The sequence below is a fragment of the Pongo abelii genome, chromosome 6, assembly GCF_028885655.2.
Source record: "Pongo abelii isolate AG06213 chromosome 6, NHGRI_mPonAbe1-v2.0_pri, whole genome shotgun sequence".
In the NCBI taxonomy this organism is placed as follows: domain Eukaryota; kingdom Metazoa; phylum Chordata; class Mammalia; order Primates; family Hominidae; genus Pongo; species Pongo abelii.
In genome coordinates this window covers 132,332,829-132,353,234 of record NC_071991.2, presented here as the reverse complement: position 1 = coordinate 132,353,234, position 20,406 = coordinate 132,332,829, and the positions used below count along the sequence as shown (strand labels likewise).

The window sequence follows — 20,406 nt, the reverse complement described above, 5'->3', positions numbered from 1 at the left end:
TACATATAAGTTAAGTCCAAGCTCTATGGCAAATCACTGCCAATGCCACGGAACCGACTGTCTCATAGATGACACCTTCAGTCCTAAGAAACTGAAGTTTCTGCCTGGGCATCACAACTCCACATTTGGAAAACCCGACTGGCCTAAATTCCATTCCTTACAGGTGCACACGGGGCGCACGAAATTCTGACCTGCTGCGGATACAGCTCTGGCCCCAGGAAACGGCCCTTATCCACCGGCGCTCCGCGGGTGTCTTCTACCACTGCGGAGGAGGGGCAGATGCAGGCGCGTCCACGCTCAGCCGCGTCTCGACAGTACCAAGGCGTTTTTGGCGGGAAGCACGATGAGGCCACAACTCCTGGCGGCCGAGTTCCTTCCCGCACTCACTCCTGGACACAGTGGTGTGGGGAGGCGCTCATTTTCCGGGGCGCGCTCGCTTCCCGCAGGGGGCGCCCCGCCTTACTTCTGCATACCTCACCGTCCTGTCGGGACCGGCACCTCGCTCCCACCCGAGTCCTCTGGCCAGGCCAGTCGTCGCTTCCGTGCGGGCAGAATATCTCGCGATCTCGCGGAGAACCCGGGATCCAGCCGCTAGAAGTAAGGCCACTGCTGGAGATCCGCAGCCCCAGCCACACTCCCAACTCTCGTCACCAGGCAACGGGTCCGCCCTCGCCAGACTTCGGGCAGCCCTCGGAGATCACCTAGCAACCAGCTCGGAGGAAAGGAGCCTGCGTAGGTTTTGGCTCCAGGAAGCGGGATCCCAGAGGATGCCGGGAACTGGGGGTGGGCCGCAGGGCGGTCAGAGAGGATCTCAGAGAGGCTTTGGGGTCTGTCGGGAGAATTTAGGAGTGGGGAAGGCCGGGCAGCTATTTATTCCTAGTGGTCTGCACTTCGGCTGTTGCCTTAGAGGAGGCAGTAGCGCATGCTGGTTAGGACTGTGCTTTGGAGCCCACCTGACTTTTAACAGTGTGACATTGGACAAATTAATTACCTGGACTTCATGGGTACAACAGTTGTAACTACTACTTGGAGATGTTAGAATATTAAAAAGTACGTTGGCCTTGATTTTTATACAGACTGAGTTCTATTCTACACAATTGTGCGATTAATTATCTTTATTCGATTCTGGAAAATGAGGCTTTTCTCCTTAAATACTAAATGGAGAGTCATAGATGAACTAGGGTTGAATTCTCAAAATTATCAGCTCAGAGATTCTTTATAGCAATCGTCAGCTAGCATATTTAACACTGTTTTCCTGATGACTGCAAATCACTATATGTAGTCTCATTTAATTAACAGACGTTATTCATGAACATCCCATATTGATTTTTTCCCTCATCTTTAGCTCTACTGGGTAATATAATATATTTGGAAAAGTTTTCCAAGTACAGCTGAAAAAAAGTCTAGATTTTGATGATATAAGAATGTAAATAAACACTTTTCACAAAGCATTATATGCCATGAGGTTCGTGATATTGTACAAATGGAGATAATAAATGGTAGGAAGTTCGAAAGTAGACTAAAGGGCAAAGCACTATGGCTTAAGCATGGAAATGGGTTAACATAATCTCTTTGTATTTTGTAGGTTTCTGAAAATAGGTGTTTTTGAGGTCAGCAGTTTAAAAGTCTGAACCTTCCAGATTAGACCTTGACCAGAGAATATTAATAGAGTATATCTTACATCAACCTCTTGAAAAGTAGCTCTTATAGTTGAACCTTGTTTTATGCCATACATAAATCACTAAAGGTGACATGCACAGAGAAATCTTTATATATGTAATCTATTTTTCTGTTGGATTTTAGTCATGGCTGCAAGCCACAGGATGTCAGCTGTACAAGGTAAAACTGAGAAATGGTCTAACCAGGTTATATAAGAAATTAATGGCAGGGCTGAGAGACTTAAGTCTCATGATTTTTAGTCCATATAGTTATATTATCACATATCAAGTAATCCTTGGGAAGAAAAATGATCTTAGTGCATAATTTTAAAAACTTAGAATTTTTTTTTTTTTTTTTTTTTTTTTTTGAGACAGAATCTCACTTGCTCTGTCGCCCAGGCTGGAGTGCTGTGGTGCAATCTCAGCTCACTGCAACCTCCACCTTCGGGGTTCAGGTGATTCTCATGCCTCCTGACTAGCTGGGACTATAGGCACGTCCACCACTAATTTTTGTATTTTTTAGTAGAGACGTGGTATCACCATGCTGGCCAGTGTGGTCTCAAACTCCTGGTATCAGGTGATCCGTCTACCTCAGCCAAAGTACTGGGATTACAGGTGTGAGTCACCGTGCCTGGCCAAAAACTTAGGAACTTGGCAAAACTTTGAAAATGATATTCATTCATTATTTTATTAACAACTTTTTTCTTTTTAAAGACAGCTCTGTCACCCAGGTTGGGGTGTAGAGGCACAATCATAGCTCACTGCAGACTCAAACTACTGGTCCCAAGCGATCCTCATGCCTTGGTATAACAAATTTACTGGATGGCTGCTACCTACTAGGGACGGTTCACTATTGCAAGGAAAAAAACCAGACATTTGTGGTGGAGGTTATGTTCTGGTGGGAGTAAACAAACAAACCAATGATGATAATAAAAATGATATCACTCAGACGATAACTGCTATGGAGAGAAATCAAGTAGGGCGAAAAAAAAAGAGAATAGGGGATGCTGGGGGTGGGGGGCCTTGCTAGGTTACTCTTTTAGATGGAATGGCCAGGGAAGGCCTCTCTGGCTAGGGGGCATTTGAGCAGAGGGATGAACCGTAGGATGTCTTAGGGGGAGACACTGCCAGGCAGGGTAAGCAGCAAGTACATAGACTGAGAATTCTGTGTTATGAACTACAGTTGAGCCTTGAACAACTCGGGGGTTAGGGGTATCGTCCTCTACATAGTTGAAAATCTGCGTATAACTTTTGACTCCCCAGAAACTTAACTACTGAGAGCCTACTGTTGACTGGAACCCTTACTGATGACATAAACGGTTGATTAGCACATATTTTGTATGTTATATGTGTTATATACTGTATTCTTACAACAAAGTAAGATGAAATGTTATTAAGAAAGTTATAAGGAAGAGAAAGTATATTTACTATTCATTAAATGTAAGTCAGTCATCATAATGGTCTTCATCCTTGTCTTCACATCGAGTAGGCTGAGGAAGAGGAGGAAGAAGAGGAAGAGGAAGGGTTATTTTATTAACAATTTTTTTCTTTTTAAAGATAGCTCTGTCACCCAGGTTGGAGTGCAGTGGAGTTGCTGTCTCAGGGGTGGCAAAGGTGGAAGAAAATCCCTGTATACTTGGACCTACATAGTTCAAACTCGTATTTTTCAGGGATCAGCTGTATACTAAGCAGTAGTGTTTAGCCAAAGCTTAGCTGGAGTCAGTATCATTTTAAGGTAAGAGATTTCACAGGGATTTTTTTCTTCCCCAAGTAAAATTGAAATGGTTTGCTTAAGCTTCTGCTTTTTTTTTTTTTGACTCTTTCTTTTTAACTTAGACAGTAATATGTACTGGAAATGAAATTCTTTGTCTTTAAGTTAATATGGAAGTAAGGCCTAGAATAAACTTCTACCAAGGACTTTGTCTGAATTTTTGTTCCCCTTCCCTATAATCTCACCAAAGAAGGTTACTGGACATGTTCCTTCTATAGACAGCTTCTGCCTTTTGGGAAGACAGCTTTACCCTTGTGGCAACTTTTTCTCCTTTTTTTTTTTTTTTTTTTTTTGTGAGTTTAAGACTGCAGTCTAAAAGGCAATATAATAAAAAATAGAGTAAGAAAGGAGGAAAAGACAACCAAAACTCTAAGTGCCAACTGTGCCAAAAAGCACAATTACTTGTGTGGGAATCAGGAAGAAAGTTCGTCTTAGCAGGCACTTTAGCAGGCCAAAGATAAGTTGTGTTAGGAATATAATCTTGTGGAATTATATCATTTTGATCAGAATCAAAATAGAGTCACGAAAGTTAAGAAAACTCTGACAAACGGAGCTGGGGAAGGCCATGAAAGAAGAGTCCTCATATTTGTTTGCTTGATAATGAAAAAGACTCCATAACAACCATAACGTTACACAAGGGCCATCATAACCTTACACAAAAGATACCTCTACAAGGGCATCTGCTAAGCAACTGCCTGGCTAACCTCAGACTGGCATCACTCTTGTTATTGATCTTTGTGGCTAAGGATAATCATTTAAAAAACCAGTATGTAATCTTCCTCTTTTTTTCTTTTAAAAATCTTTATCTTCCTTTACCTCCCTGACTACACACATAGTTTACTATGACATGCATATTCCCATTGCTATGTTCCATTTCCAAATAAACATCTTTTAGAGAGCCTGTCTCTGTTATTTAGGTTGACAATTGAGAGGGACTTAAATGAGTATATGAAGTGACTAGTGCAATCAGTTACTTATGACATCATAGAACTCAGTAGTCAAGTGACCTTAGAGGTCTTGTAATTTGACTGAGGAAGCCATAGTAGGGCCTGGGAAGCCTGGGATAGTCTAGTAATTATCTTGGCCTTCTTCATACTATCTGGGTCTAGGATGACCTAATACAGGGCCAAACCTCTTAAACTGTTTCCAAGCTCAAATCTTGAGATCTGTCTCAGCCAGTCAACTAGCCAACACTCAGCTTAAGCATCATTCACTTGATGATGTCTTTTCTAATTACTTTGTCATTGGCAGAATTAATTGTCTGTATTTGGGGGCTACAGTGAAGCTATCGTTGCCCTTAGTATTTGGAAATGAGTTAGTAAGAATGCCTCCTGCCTGCTCAACAGATAATAGATAGGACAAATCATCTCAAAAGAGAATGAATGGTTCCGAGACTCATTGTGAAATCCCATGACAACAAACATGAAATTGTCTTTTTTCCCCAAAAAAACTGCCCTAACTGTGCAATGGTGAAATTCCCTTTCCGGCTGAGGGCATGTTGGCTAGAGTTGGTAACTTTCCAGCTGCTAAAACAGTATCATTTTGATATTTGAGATTTGCTTCTGGTATTTGGCATTCGATTTGGCATTAAGAAGTTCATTTTTTTAAATTATACTTCAAGTTCAAGGGTACATGTGCACAATGTGCAGGTTTGTTACACATGTATACATGTGCCATGTTGATGTGCTGCACCCATTAACTGGTCATTTACAATAGGTATTTCTCTTAATGCCATCTCTCCCTCCTCCCCCCACCCCACAACAGGCCCCAGTGTGTGATGTTCCCTGCCCAGTGTCCAAGTGTTCTCATTGTTCAATTCCCATCTGTGAGTGAGAACATGTGGTGTTTGGTTTTCTGTCCTTGCTATAGTTTGCTCAGAATGATGGTTTCCAGCTTCATCCATGTCCCCACAAAGGACATGAACTCATTCTTTTTTTATGGCTGCATAGTATTCCATGGTATATATGTGCCACATTTTCTTAATCCAGTCTATCATTGATGGACATCTGGGTTGATTCCAAGTCTTTGCTATTGTGAATAGTGCCACGATAAACATATGTGTGCATGTGTTTTTATAGTAGCATGATGTATAATCCTTTGGGTATATACCCAGTAATGGGATCGCTGGGTCAAATGGTATTTCTAGTTATAGATCCTTGAGGAATCGCCACATTGACTTCCACAATGGTTGAACTAGTTTACACTCCCACCAACAATGTAAAAGTGTTCCTATTTATCCACATCCTCTCCAGCCCCTGTTGTTTCCTGATTTTTTAATGATCGCCATTCTAACTGGTGTGAGATGGTATCTCATTGTGGTTTGATTTGCATTTCTCTGATGGACAGTGATGCTGAGCATTTTTTCATGTGTCTGTTGGCTGCATAAATGTCTTCTTTTGAGAAGTGTCTGTTCATATCCTTCACCCACTTTTTGATGGGGTTGTTTGATTTTTTTCTTATAAATTTGTTTAAGTTCTTTGTAGATTCTGGATATTAGCCCTTTGTCAGATGAGTAGATTGCAAAAATTTTCTCCCATTCTGTAGGTTGCCTGTTCACTCTGATGGTAGTTTTTTTTACTTTGCAGAAGCTCTTTAGTTTAATTAGATCTCGTTTGTCTATTTTGGCTTTTGTTGCCATTGCTTTTTGTGTTTTAGTCGTGAAGTCCTTGCCCATGGCTATATCCTGAATGGTATTGCCTAGGTTTTCTTTTAGGGTTTTTATGGTTTTAGGTCTGACATTTAAGTATTTAATCCATCTTGAATTAATTTTTGTATAAGGTGTAAGGAAGGGATCCAGTTTCAGATTTCTACATATGGCTAGCCTGTCCTCCCAGCACCATTTATTAAATAGGGAATCCTTTCCTCATTTCTTGTTTTTGTCAGGTTTGTCAAAGATCGGATGATTGTAGATGTGTGGTATTATTTCTGAGGTCTCTGTTCTGTTCCATTGGTCTATATCTCTGTTTTGGTACCAGTGCCATACTATTTTGGTTACTGTAGCCTTGTAGTATAGTTTGAAGTCAGATAGTGTGATGCCTCCAGGTTTGTTCTTTTTGCTTAGGATTGGCTTGGCAATGCAGGCTCTTCTTTAGTTCCATATGAACTTTAGTTTTTTCCAATTCTGTGAAGAAAGTCATTGGCAGCTTGATGGTGATGGTTTTGAATCTATAAATTACCTTGGGAAGTATGGCCATTTTCATGATATTGATTCTTCCTGTCCATGAGCATGGAATGTTCTTCCATTTGTTTGTGTCCTCTTTTGTTTCGTTGAGCAGTGGTTTGTAGTTTTCCTTGAAGAGGTCCTTCACATCCCTAGTAGGTTGGATTCCTAGGTATTTTATTCTCTTTGAAGCAATTGTGAATGGGAGTTCACTCATGATTTGGATCTCTGTTTGTCTGTTATTGCTGTATAAGAATGCTTTTGATTTTTGCACATTGATTTTGTATCCTGAGACTTTGCTGAAGTTGCCTATCAGCTTAAGGAGATTTTGGGCTGAGATGATGGGGTTTTCTAACCATAGAATCACATCATCTGCCAACAGGGACAATTTGAATTCCTCTTTTCCAAACCAAATACCCTTTATTGCTTTCTCTTGCCTGATTGCCCTGGCCAGAACTTCCAAGACTATGTTGAATAGGAGTGGTGAGAGAGGGCATCCCTGTCTTGTGCCAGTTTTCAAAGGGAATGCTTCCAGTTTTTGCCCATTCAGTATGATATTGGCTGTGGGTTTGTCATGAATAGCTCTTATTATTTTGAGATACATCCCATCAATACCTAGTTTATTGAGAGTTTTTAGCATGAAGTGCTGTTGAATTTTGTCAAAGGCCTTTTCTGCATCTATTGAGGTAATTATGTGGTTTTTTTCTTTTGGTTCTATTTATATGATGGATTATGTTTATTGATTTGCATATGTTGAACCAGCCTTGCATCCCAGGGATGAAGCCAACTTGATCATGGTGGATAAGCTTTTTGGTGTGCTGCTGGATTCGGTTTGCCAGTATTTTATTGAGAATTTTTGCATCAATGTTAATCAGGGATATTGGTCTAAAATTCTCTTTTTTTGTTGTGTCTCTGCCAGGCTTTGGTACCAGGATGATGTTGGCCTCATAAAATGAATTAGGGAGGATTCCCTCTTTTTCCATTGATTGGAATAGTTTCAGAAGGAATGGTACCAGCTCCTCTTTGTACCTCTGGTAGAATTCAGCTGTGAATCCGTCTGGTCCTGGACTTTTTTTGGTTGGTAGGCTATTAATTATTGCCTCAATTTCAGAGCCTGTTATTGGTCTATTCAGGGATTCAGCTTCTTCCTGGTTTAGTCTTGGGAGGGTTTATATGTCCAGGAATTTATCCATTTCTTCTAGATTTTCTAGTTTATTTGCATAGAGGTGTTTATAGTATTCTCTGATGGTAGTTTGTATTTCTGTGGGATCAGTGGTGATATCCCCTTTATCATTTTTTATTGCGTCTATTTGATTCTTCTCTCTTTTCTTCTTTATTAGTCTTGCTAGCAGTCTATCAATTTTGTTGATCTTTTCAAAAACCAGCTCCTGGATTCATTGATTTTTTGAAAGTTTTTTTTGTGTCTCTATCTCCTTCAGTTCTGCTCTGATCTTAGTTATTTCTTGCCTTCTGCTAGCTTTTGAATGTGTTTGCTCTTGCTTCTCTAGTTCTTTTAATTGTGATGTTAGGGTGTCAATTTTAGATCTTTCCTGCTTTCTCTTGTTGGCATTTAGTGCTATAAATTTTCCTCTACACACTGCTTTAAATGTGTCCCAGAGATTCTGGTATGTTGTGTCTTTGTTCTCATTGGTTTCAAAGAACATCTTTATTTAGCTGTCATTTTGTTATTTACCCAGTAGTCATTCAGGAGCAGGTTGTTCCGTTTCCATGTAGTTGTGTGGTTTTGAGTGAGTTTCTTAATCCTGAGTTCTAATTTGATTGCACTGTGGTCTGAGAGACAGTTTGTTATAATTTCTGTTCTTTTACATTTGCTGAGGGGTGCTTTACTTCCAACTATGTGGTCAATTCTGGAATAAGTGTGATGTGGTGCTGAGAAGAATATATATTCTGTTGATTTGGTGTGGAGAGTTCTGTAGATATCTATTAGGTTGGCTTGGTGCAGAGCAGAGTTCAAGTCCTGGATATCCTTGTTAACCTTCTGTCTCATTGATTTGCCTAATGTTGACAGTGGGGTGTTAAAGTCTCCCATTATTATTGTGTGGGAGTCTAAGTCTCTTTGTAGGTCTCTAAGGACTTGCTTTATGAATCTGGGTGCTCCTGTATTGGGTGCATATATATTTAGGATAGCTAGCTCTTCTTGTTGAATTGATCCCTTTACCATTATGTAATGGCCTTCTTTGTCTCTTTTGATCTTTGTTGGTTTAAAGTCTGTTTTATCAGAGATGAGGATTGCAACCCCTGCTTTTTTTTTTTTTCCATATGCTTGGTAGATCTTCCTTCATCCCTTTATTTTGAGCCTCTGTGTGTCTCTGCATGTGAGATGGGTCTCCTGAATACAGTACACTGATGGGTCTTTACTCTTTATTCAATTTGTCAGTCTGTGTCTTTTAATTGGGGCATTTAGCCCATTTACATTTAAGGTTAATATTGTTATGTGTGAATTTGATCCTGTCATTATGATGTTAGCTGGTTAATTTGCTCGTTAGTTAATGCAGTTTCTTCCTAGCATCGATGGCCATTACAATTTGGCATGTTTTTGCAGTGGCTGGTACTGGTTGTTCCTTTCCATGTTTAGTGCTTCCTTCAGGAGCTCTTGTAAGGCAGTCCTGGTGGTGACAAAAATCTCTCAGCATTTGCTTGTCTGTAAAGGATTTTATTTCTCCTTCACTTATGAAGCTTAGTTTGGCTGGATATGAAATTCTGGGTTGAAAATTCTTTTTTTAAGAATGTTGAATATTGGCCCCCACTCTCTTCTGGTTTGTAGAGTTCCTGCTGAGAGATCCGCTGTTAGTCTGATGGGCTTCCCTTTGTGGGTAACCCGACCTTTCTCTCTGTCTGCCCTTAACATTTTTTCCTTCATTTCTACCTTGGTGAATCTGACAATTATGTGTCTTGGAGTTGCTCTTCTCGAGGAGTGTCTTTGTGGCGTTCTCTGTATTTCCTGAATTTGAATGCTGGCCTGCCTTGCTATGTTGGGGAAGTTCTCCTGGATAATATCCTGCATAGTGTTTTCCAACTTGGTTCCATTCTCCCCGTCACTTTCAGGTACACCAATCAGATGTAGATTTGGTCTTTTCCCATAGTCCCATATTTCTTGGAGGTTTTGTTCATTTCTTTTTACTCCTTTTTCTCTAAACTTCTCTTCTCACTTCATTTCATTCATTTGATCTTCACTCACTGATACCTTTTCTTCCACTTGATGGAATCGGCTACTGAAGCTTGTGCATGCGTCACGTAGTTCTCGTGCCATGGTTTTCAGCTTCATCAGGTCATTTAAGGTCTTCTCTATGCTGTTTATTGTAGTTAACCATTTGTCTAATCTTTTTTCAAGGTTTTCAGCTTCTTTGCGATGGGTTTGAACATCCTTCTTTAGCTCAGAGAGAAGTTTGTTATTACTGATCTTCTCAAGACTACTTCCGTCAACTAGTCAAAGTCATTCTCCATCCAGCTTTGTTCTGCTGCTGGCGAGGAGCTGCATTCCTTTGGAGGAGAAGAGCCACTGATTTTTACAATTTTCAGCTTTTCTGCTCTGGTTTCTCCCCATCTTTGTGGTTTTATCTACCTTTGGTCTTTGATGATGGTGACCTATAGATGGGGCTTTCGTGTGGATGTCCTTTTTGTTGATGTTGACGCTATTAATTTCTGTTTGTTTGTTTTCCTTCTAACAGTCAGGACCTTCAGCTTCAGGTCTGTTGGAGTTTCCTGGAGGTCCACTCCAGACCCTGTTTGCCTGGGTATCACCAGCAGAGGCTGCAGAACGGCAAATATTGCAGAACAGCAAATGTTGCTGCTTGATCCTTCCTCTGGAAGCTTTGTCTCAGAGGGGCACCCAACTGTATGAGGTGTCAGTCAGCCCCTACTGGGAAGTGTCTCCCAGTTAGGCTACTTGGGGGTCAGGGACCCACTTGAGGAGGCAGTCTGTCTGTTTTCAGATCTCAAACTCCTTGCTGGGAGAACCACTACTCTCTTCAAAGCTGTCAGACAGGGACGTTTAAGTCTTCAGAAGTTTCTGCTGCCTTTTGTTCAGCTCTGCCCTGCCCGCAGAGGTGGAGTCTACAGAGCCAGGCAGGCCTCCTTGAGCTGCAGTGGGCTTCACCCAGTTCAAGCTTTCTGGCTGCTTTGTTTACCTACTCAAGCCTCAGCAGTGGTGGATGCCCCTCCCCCAGCTTCGCTGCTGCCTTGCAGTTCAATCTCAGACTGCTGTGCTAGCAGTGAGCAAGGCTTTGTGGGCGTGGGACCCTCCAAGCCAGGCACGGGATATAATCTCCTGGTGTGCTGTTTGCTAAGACCATTGGAATAGCGCAGTATTAGGGTGGGAGTGTCCTGATTTTCCAGGTACCGTCTGTCATGGCTTCCCTTGGCTAGGAAAGGGAATTCCCTGACCCTTGTGCTTCCTGGGTGAGGCAATGCCCCACCCTGCTTTGGCTCACACTCCATGGGCTGCACTCACTGTCCAACAAGTCCCAGTGAGATGAACCCGGTACCTCAGTTGGAAATGCAGAAATCACCCATTTTCTGCATCTCTCATGCTGGGAGCTATAGACTGGAGCTGTTCCTATTCGGCCATCCAAGAAGTTCATTTTAAACCTCAGTTTTAAAGTCTATTTAAAGCCCTCCCCTCCTCACCCCCTGTAACTGAGGGTCCAAGGGATTTGGGGTTTTGGAGTATACACTATGAAAAAGTACCCACTGATAACTGTTGCACTTTGAGTTCTTGTTATTTCAGAAAAGTTCTGGGAGAAAGCCTAGCCCTGGCAAAACAAAAACAGGTTGGATACAGAGATACCTAAGTTGGAGATGACCTTTGGCAAACTCTCTTCATTACCATACTAAAAACTCTGCCCAGGGAGGAGCTCATTTGCTATTTTCTATACACATAGCATATGAAGAAGTGTGGTCAACAACTGTGCCTGCACTGCCTTGACTCCACCTCTACATACAGTGACTTGGCTAACCAGCCTGTTAGAAGCCCCGTTTTCACCTTTGGGGAGATACTTTGGGGAGCTATCCCCAGTGTCGTCCTTGCTTGTTGCAGGTAATCTCCTTTCTTAGTCCTCCTTGGCTGTGGTCATTGGACCGTTGCCTCCCCAAGTAATAAAATCCCCCTGTTCAATCCTCCTTGGTTGTGTTCATTGGACCATCACTCCCTGTATTAGTCTGTTCTCACGCTGGTAATAAAGACATACCTGAGACTGGGTAATTTATAAAGGAAAGAGGTTTAATTGACTCACAGTTTCACATGACTGGGGAGGCCTCACAATCATGGCAGAAGATGAATGAGGAGCAAAGTCACATCTTACGTGGTGGCAGGGAAGAGACCTTGTACAGGGGATCTCCCATTTATAAAACCATCAGATCTTGTGAGACTTACTACCACAAGAACAGTATGGGGGAAACCGCCCCCAAGATTCAATTATCTCCACCTGGCCCCGCGTCTGACATGTCGGAATTATTACAATTCAAGGTGAGATTTGGGTGGGGACACAGCCAAACCATATCACCCCCCAAGTAATAAAATCCTCTTGTTCAGTCCTCCTTGGTTGTGTTCATTGGTCTGTCACCCACCAAATAATTGAACCTACCCCCTGTGTGGGTAACACCCCCAGAGCACCTGAGAGCTATCCATAGCTATGGTGGCTTGGAAAATGTTAAGGAGGTTGGTGTTTTGCTGTTTACATTCATCTCCTCTTCTTTCTAGGTTCTAGTTCCTTGCTGTGTTAGGATGGGGATGACTGGGGGACAAAAGGGGTCTCCTTAAGGGTCTCCTTAACTGAGCCAAATTATAGTCTACATGGTTGGTCTCAAGTGCTGTTTTTTCTCTGTCTGTGGACTTCAAGAAGAGAGTAGTGACACCCACCTGCCCCATCAGCAAGGGGCTCTCTTCAAGGTGCACTCCTAGGCAATAATATCTTGTGACAGAGTTAAGCACATGGGCTCAGGAGCCAACTGCCTACGGTCAAGTATTCTGCCAGTTAGCCATATGACTGTGGGCAAGTTTTTAAATTCTCTTTGATTCAATTTATTTACCTGTCAAGGGGGGTAATACAGTAGTACCTGTCTTGTAGGGTTGTGAGGATTGGGTAAGTAACATGTAAGTTCTAAGCACTTACATGTTACATCAGGGAGCAGGTTGGAGCCACCATTCTCCTCAAGGCATGGGGAAGTGGTTTTTAAAATGTGGTCTGTGAGACCTTAGTTGAGAAACCCTAGTGAACTCGACAACTAATTTCCATAATTTGAAAAAAAACTCAAAGCACCTGTGTTATTAATGTTGGCAGGTGTGATGGTTAATACTGAACGTCAACTTGATTGGATTGAAGGATACAAACTATTGATCCTGGGTGTATCTGTGAGGGTGTTGCTAAAAGAGATTAGCATTTGAGTCATTAGTCTGGGAAAGGCTGACCCACCCTTAATCTGGGTGGGGAAAATCTAATCAGCCAGCATGGGGAAATATAAGCAGGCAGAAAAATGTGAAAAGAGAGACTGGCCTAGCCTCCCAGCCCACATCTTTCTTCTGTGCTGGATGCTTCCTGCCCTCAAGCATCGGACTCCAAGTTCTTCAGTTTTGGAACTCAGACTGGCTCTCCTTGCTCCTCAGCCTGCAGATGGACTATTGTGGGACCTTGTGATCGTGTGAGTGAATACTTAATAAACTCCCCTTTATAGATTTTATATAAACTATTCCATTAGTCTGTTTCTCTAGAGAACCCTGACTAATACAACAGGAACTAGACATATACAAGATAGCATTTTATTATTCTAATAAAAGCAGGTTAGAATGAAAGAGTGCTAGGTAAGGTTGAAAACTGGTTAAGAAACTAATCTTGTGTTCTGTAGGATTGTGGTACTTTTGCATAATTTTTAGTATATTCAATAAGAGAAGATTGAATTATGGTTCCTTATTCAGGTAGAAATGACCCATTGGGCCTTCTAAAATCTATTTTAATGAAACATTTTTTGGAAATCCCATTTCCGGATAGTAAAAGCCATCACCACTAAGAGCATGTCATGGCAAAATTATATTAAATCTGCATTAGAGGCCAGGCATGATGGCTCACGCCTGTAATCCCAGCACTTTGGGAGGCCGAGGTGGGCAGATCACTTGAGGTCAGGAGTTCATGACCAGCTTGGCCAACATGGTGAAACCCCATCTCTACTAAAAATACAAAATTTAGCTGGGTGTGGTGGCAGGCACCTGTAGTCCAAGCTACTCGGGAGGCTGAGGCAGGAGAATCGCTTGAACCTGGGAGGCGGAGGTTGCAGTGCAGGGAGCTGAGATGGTGCCACTGCACTCCAGCCTGGGCAACAGAGCAAGGCTCCATCTCAACAACAACAGTAACAACAACCGGCATTAGAGTGATGTAAGGAGCCAATGTTCTTTATGGAGCTGAGATGCAGGGCTGAGTTGATATACAAACTCTAAATTTAGTAATATAAAATATCACAAAACTAACCTCTTATAACTCTAGAAACTTCACGGAAATTCACAGCAGCACATCTAGCAAAGTTTATAAACTGAATTCCTCATGAAATCATCTTATTGCTTACCAAGCACTGGTATGTGTAGTGGTACTGGGTACACTTCTGGGGATATAAAAAACGTTAAGGCAAATATTTTTCTTCTTTGATTACCCCATGCTGATGTATTCTCTCTTCCCTGTAAATGTTGACAACTATATACTACATAATTCTTTGACAATTATGTGCTAGAGCCTTGTTGATACTTTATCTCTTAAATTCTTGAATTGTTACTCAGTATTTTGTAACTTTTCTCATTTTTACCATTGATCATTTATTTCCTTGCTAGAATACTAGAATTGTTCCACAGAGTGGAGCTAGGTGGCAATCTGTGTGAAGACCAGATAACTTTAAATTCACCTTACTTTTAGGAGGCAGCTCTCTGAAGACCCAACCAAAGCTAGAAGTAGTTTACCCAGCCCTCATTCTTGGCAGTTACCAGATTCTGACTTTTTTTCCTCTAGCCCAATTGTATTTCCAAAGGTCTAGCTCAGCCTCTCAGCTGCCACTTGTAGATCAGCATATGCTCTGAAACAGAAGCAGTCCAGCATGAACAAGAAAGAAAAAGTAATATAGTACAGATGGCACATAGCTAGGATACTATTAAATACAAAAATATCAGTAATTACATTAAATATGAAAGGACTAAATATTCCCATTGAAACTCAAAGGTCATCAGATTGGATTAAAACCCAAACCATGTGATTATTATTAAAGACACATATATAAGACTAAAGGATATATAAAAGTTGAAGTTTAAGGGATGGAAAAAATAATATGATGCAAGCCCTAGTCAAAAGAAAGCCACTGTGGTAATTTTAGAATAGAAAAAAATAACTTGAAGGCAAAAGTCTTTGCACAAATAGATGGTCACTTCGTAGTGATCTTTATCTAAAGATCTAGAATCATTATGTCTTCCTAGTGAATTGAATATTTCACCTAAAAAATAACCTTAAAATATGGAAGGCAAAATTAACAAAATTACAAGGAGAAATAGACAAATCCATAATCATAGTGGGAGATTTTTTACCTTCCTTTCTCAGTAACAGATAAGGAAAAAATCAGTAGGATATAGAATATTAGGACAACTGATTAATAGACTTGACACAAATAGACACTGTACTAAAATCAAAACCTTGTTAGTTATCTCCTAACGCCAATGGAAGAACACAAATTTAGGATTGAGATCTTTTTTCTTATCCATTCTTCCACTTGGAGCATACATGCAAGCAAAGGTAGGAAAAAACCTTTAATACAGACCTGTTTTGACATCACAGAAGACACTAATATGTTTTCAAGCTCATATCCTGAATATACATATTGTAAAATTAATTTCCATTCACCCCAATCTTATCAGTTTGGTATTGGTATTACAGATTGTATTCTTTCCATTGCTTAATTTTGCAAATTGATTTTGATAACAACTATATTATTGTCTATACTTATCACCCTTCTTGTTAGGACACAGAAATAAAAATACTAATTTTTTTATAGTAACTTAGTTCATTGTGTCAATTTTATAGGCAGGGTTGAGGGAACTCTTCAGGAGCTTTGAACCCACAGTTTAAAACCTTCATGAGAACTTCAGATTTCAGACCAATTAGTGCTACATAAACATGCAAAATTACCATGAAAAAATAACTTTGGATTCACATGTAATCACCAGTGCCTTGCAAGTAGTAAGTATTCTACAAATGAATGGTATATATTAAATGGGTGTTTCTATATAAGAGACACTACCTTTGAGAAAACAGTACTGCCCATCTTAGAAGCCAGAGGGTCTGGTATGTGACAACACTGGCAATGAGGAGGAGGATGGAGGGACAATCGATAGTTACTTTTTTTTTTAAGACAGGGTCTTGCTTTGTCACCTAGGCTGGAGTGCAGTGGTGCTATCAGGGCTCACTGCAGCCTCGACCTCCTGGGCTCAAGCGATCCTCCTGCCTCAGGCTCCTAAGTATCTGGGACTACAGGCATATGCCACCATGCCTGGCTTTTTAATTTTTTTTGTACAGAAAGCGGTCTTGCTATGTTGCCCAGGCTGGTCTTGAACTCCTGGGCTCAAGCAATCCTCCTGCTTCCCAAAGTGCTGGGATTAGAGGCGTGAGCCACTGTGCCTGGACGATAGTTTCTTTTAGAAATGATATGCAAAATCCCTCTTCAACCTTTTCCATACATGTTTGGTCAGTTGTCAACATAAGACCAATTTTCTATATTTTATTAGATAATTTAAAAATATGAAAATGCTCTTCTTCTTTAAAGAGTGAAACCAAGACTCAACCTAAAATATAGGTTTTACTGTGCCATAATCTTTATTATAATAGACATACCTCTCACTATCAATATTGTACATAAAAATAAGTGAGACAAAGACATTTTGCAGGAAGGAATTCCATTTATTGTGGATGCATTTTCACAATATATGTTTATTGGAGCGATCCATTATCAGTGAAAAATATCAAGTGTTTATAAAATTTTTAGGAATGGCAGATTCACAGAACGTGCTAGTCAGCTCGCAGTTTTAGCTCATAAAGATAACAGAGAATTATAGTCAAACCAGTAAACAAGGAATTTACTTTTCAAAAGATAAAATCCAAACTGAACAAAATTCTACCCTAAAACTTACTCCATCCAAATATTGGAATAAAAGTCAGCAGTGATACATTCTCTTCTGAACTTTAGATTTTCTAGAAAAATATGTAATAGTGATCAGGAGGAGCTCTTGTTCAAAAGTATAACAAAGCAATGTTACCTCACCATAGGCCTTAATTCAAACTTTGATCCATTTCACTCCAATGACGGGAGTCAATGCTACCTGGGACACTTGTATTTGTAAATTCTGATTTAGCTTATTGTAGACTTGTGCCTACTCTGTTATGAGGGTTTGACTTCTGCATTCTTCGTGGCTTTCCTTCCTTTGGCTTAGGTTTGCTAAAGCTAGAAGATTCAATTGCTCTTTACAGACTTATGAGGAAGATAGACTTTGTAACGCAGGCATCACTTCTCATGCCAGCCCTGCCCTGGTTAGCTCTTCTGGAGGAATACTGCAGATAGGAAAATAGTTATTTGGGAGGCTCCCTCAGTGTGGCAGGAATTGAGACTAACACAATTTTGGTTAAGTCCACTGAGGTATGAGTTTATATAACTCCACTGTATGTATCTAGCTATACCACAACATTTTGCCAAGACACTGGAGGACTCTTTCATTATCTACTGTGAAGAATAAAGACTTAGAGGCTATATAATAAGATCTGGATTGTGTGTGTAAAAATTATGAGTTAAAAAAGACTTGGGGAAGAAAGTAAAACTAGTAGAAGTTACATATAATTTTGAAATTTCACCACATTGTCAACTTACTACAAGTACCAATGACAAAGGTAGAAAAGTTTAAAGAAATGCTTCAGAGTATATAAAGATCAAAGTACTGTCATGACTCCTCAATACTGGATTTTGCTCACTTTACTTCTCTGCTTCCAGACATTTAGCCAAAGGTAGTCTTTGTTGAGACTCATACATGGAATTTCTATCTGTACAATATTGGCACTAAATTTCTTGTCTTTCAATTTTAGAAAAGGAAGAGACCTTTTGACCTATTGTGAACTTCATTGTTTCTAATAAGTAGGCTTTGAGCTTGGTCGAGATGATAGCATTAATAAAATTCACACTGGACTTCAAGAATGCATTTAATTATAAACTAAATACTATGCCTTTTAGAAAATTTCAACTCCTTGTGACACTTCTAATCTCTCTTCTTTTCAATACTTTCTTCTTATAGGTCATCAGGCACTGAAAACATATTGATACCTATCTGCCATGTTTCTATTGGCAAATATGAAATATTAATATAATGTGATTTTTTAATTTTTCAAAAGCTGTGATATTGGCTAGTTACAATGACATACTACTAAATATAATAGTCTAGCACATAAAAAAGCATTCTACCATTAGTGTGTTTGTATATGTGTATGCACATACATACATAATTGAGTTATCTAAAATGTGGTTCAGGCTACTATCACTACTAAAGAAATCCACAAAACAACCAACCTAAAAAATCAGTACCACTGTCAGCTAACATAATAATGTAATTTAGATATGAATGAATCATCAGCATGAAAAAAAGTAATACCTTAACAGTACATTTCTTTTTTTTTTTTTAAAGACAACCATTATTGAAGTATTTCAAATCCGAAATGGGTTACTTTCAAAAAGTGTTACAATTGCCTACAAAGATAATTTCTTCCATGCTTTATTATAAAGTGCAGAAACAACATGACTTCTGTATTTAAAAAAACAAAAACTATGGTTCATTTTTCTAGATACTGCACACATTCCGCAGGCAATTTTAAACTTGGATCTTCTGTTGACTTCAGATGTGGTTGATATCACTGCTCAGATACAGAGTTATGATGATCAGTAGAAAAGTCTCTATTTCACAGCATGGGTTTCTTTAGAAACAGGCTCCTGTGCAAAGGCAGTACTTTTACCATGAACATCTCTAGACTGTGATTATTAAATATAGTGATAATATACATGGGTTTATTGGGATATTGAAAAATAAAAGAAAATGAACCCAATTTAGTAAATCAACATAAATACAAAACAGAGCAAATTAGCCCTCTACCACTGAGCTCGTCCCGCGTCTTGAGCTTGGGTTCTTTCTGGAACTGTCTCAAACCTGCCAAGAGAAGAGAACTTGAAATTTGACAGCCTGTAGTGTGAAACTGACAGCCTGCAGTGTTTCAGGCAGATGGTTTTTATAGTCAGAAGAAAAAGGAATAATAGTATGGCAGGAATAAATATTTATGAAAGGGAGGATTATTATCGGCATTCCATTCAAATATGATGTTTTATTTTACTTTTTATTTTTTTGAGACGGAATCTTGCTCTGTCGCCCAGGCTGGAGTGCAGTGGTGTGATCTCAGCTCACTGCAACCTCTGCCTCCCAGATTCAAGCAATTCTCTCATCTCAGCCTCCTGAGTAGCTGGGGATTACAGGCATACACCACCACGCCCGGCTAATTTTTGTATTTTTGGTAGAGACGGGGTTTCCCCATATGTTGGCCAGGCTGATCTCAAACTCCTGACCTCCAGTGATCTGCCTGCCTCGGCCTCCCAAAGTGTTGGAATTATAGGTGTGAGCCACTGCGCCTGGCTGGATCTTATTTTATCCTTCCTTTTGCTGATTTTTTTCACTTCCCTCTTCCTGTCTTTCTCCTTCATGTCCTCTTTTCCTGTCTTAACTTTTGGCCTTGCTCATAGCGTTTAGAGTCAAGTAAGTTGCTTTGTTTTTTTTCATTTTTAAGCTCCACCGTAAGAGCCAAAAATCTACAGTGTGTATTCCAGAACAGGCACATGCGACTGAATAGCTCAGTGAGGGCCACATCAATGTATGATGGTGAAGGAAGATGTTTATCTTTAGTTTTCTCCCATTTTTAATCTAGCAATCTCTATTTTCTCCCTCCTATTCTTAGTACACCTCTATCCCATGAGACTTATCTGATCTATAGTCCTATTCTTATACTATTCTTTCCCCCTCAGCTAGTTGCTAAAAATTTTTGCCAAGCTATTAAGAAATCTTAAAGTGTTGTGAATTCCAATTTTCAAGGGTGTTCATTGTATTCATTTCTAAGGAATGACTGAGTAACAAGAAATGAGTTTGACAGTTTGGAGCAAAAGAGGTACCTAATCTGCTACCTCATAAACTCAGTTCTGGGTCTGGTGGTTATACTGTTACTACTGTAGAAAGAGGTTAGTGGCATGTGAAAACTCACACTGTCACCCTCCTACCTTGTACTGCCCTGATGCTACATAACTCCGGGGAGTACCATTCATGTTTGTATGTCAGTGGTGTTCTCTGAGTCTGACCATTCCACATCATCTTTGCTCCACTTTCCAGAGCTCTGGCTAGGAGAGACTCCATTATACTGGTGATGATGGTCTATGGCCAGCTGACATCTCCTTTTCAGACAAGAACCTATATAAACACTGGGACTGCCATTCTGAGAGGTCAGATACCTCTCAGAGGTCTGAGAGGAGAGCCTTCTGCTGTCAACGTTCCTCCCACGGTGGTGTATAGAGAACGTCTTCCTAAAAACCATTCCATAGGTTTGGGCTATTTACATTGCATGGCTGACAAACCTGCTATGCGCTAATAGCATAGGCTAGAGAGGTCATAAAAGCTTAGGTCGACAAGCTCATTCTTTGTTTAAAAAATAACAAAGAAAGTTCTTTTCTCCTCTGCCACCGAGAGAAAATTATGCAAGGAATTGAAC

General features: G+C 40.2%; 2 protein-coding genes across 54 annotated transcripts in view; both read right to left on the bottom strand.

The window, feature by feature from the left end:
- The window catches only part of AGBL3 (AGBL carboxypeptidase 3), a 169,970-nt gene extending 156,037 nt beyond the window's left edge, over window positions 1-13,933 (bottom strand). For 16 of the 23 annotated variants that reach the window (XR_008527263.2, XR_008527264.2, XR_008527265.2 and 13 more), the window contains exon 1: window positions 192-13,933. The gene's annotated coding sequence lies outside the window, so the exon portion shown is untranslated. The remainder of the gene's footprint in view (window positions 1-191) is intronic. The other 7 variants (XM_054559839.2, XM_054559843.2, XM_054559844.2 and 4 more) reach the window with 2 other exon arrangements.
- Window positions 13,934-16,506: 2,573 nt separating this feature from the next.
- CALD1 (caldesmon 1) overlaps window positions 16,507-20,406 on the bottom strand; it is a 231,845-nt gene continuing 227,945 nt past the window's right edge. For all 31 annotated transcript variants that reach the window (XM_063725561.1, XM_054558997.2, XM_063725555.1 and 28 more), the window contains 1 exon segment: window positions 16,507-18,809. In XM_063725561.1, the coding sequence (XP_063581631.1) occupies window positions 18,804-18,809 (6 nt within the window). In that variant the 3' untranslated portion in view covers window positions 16,507-18,803.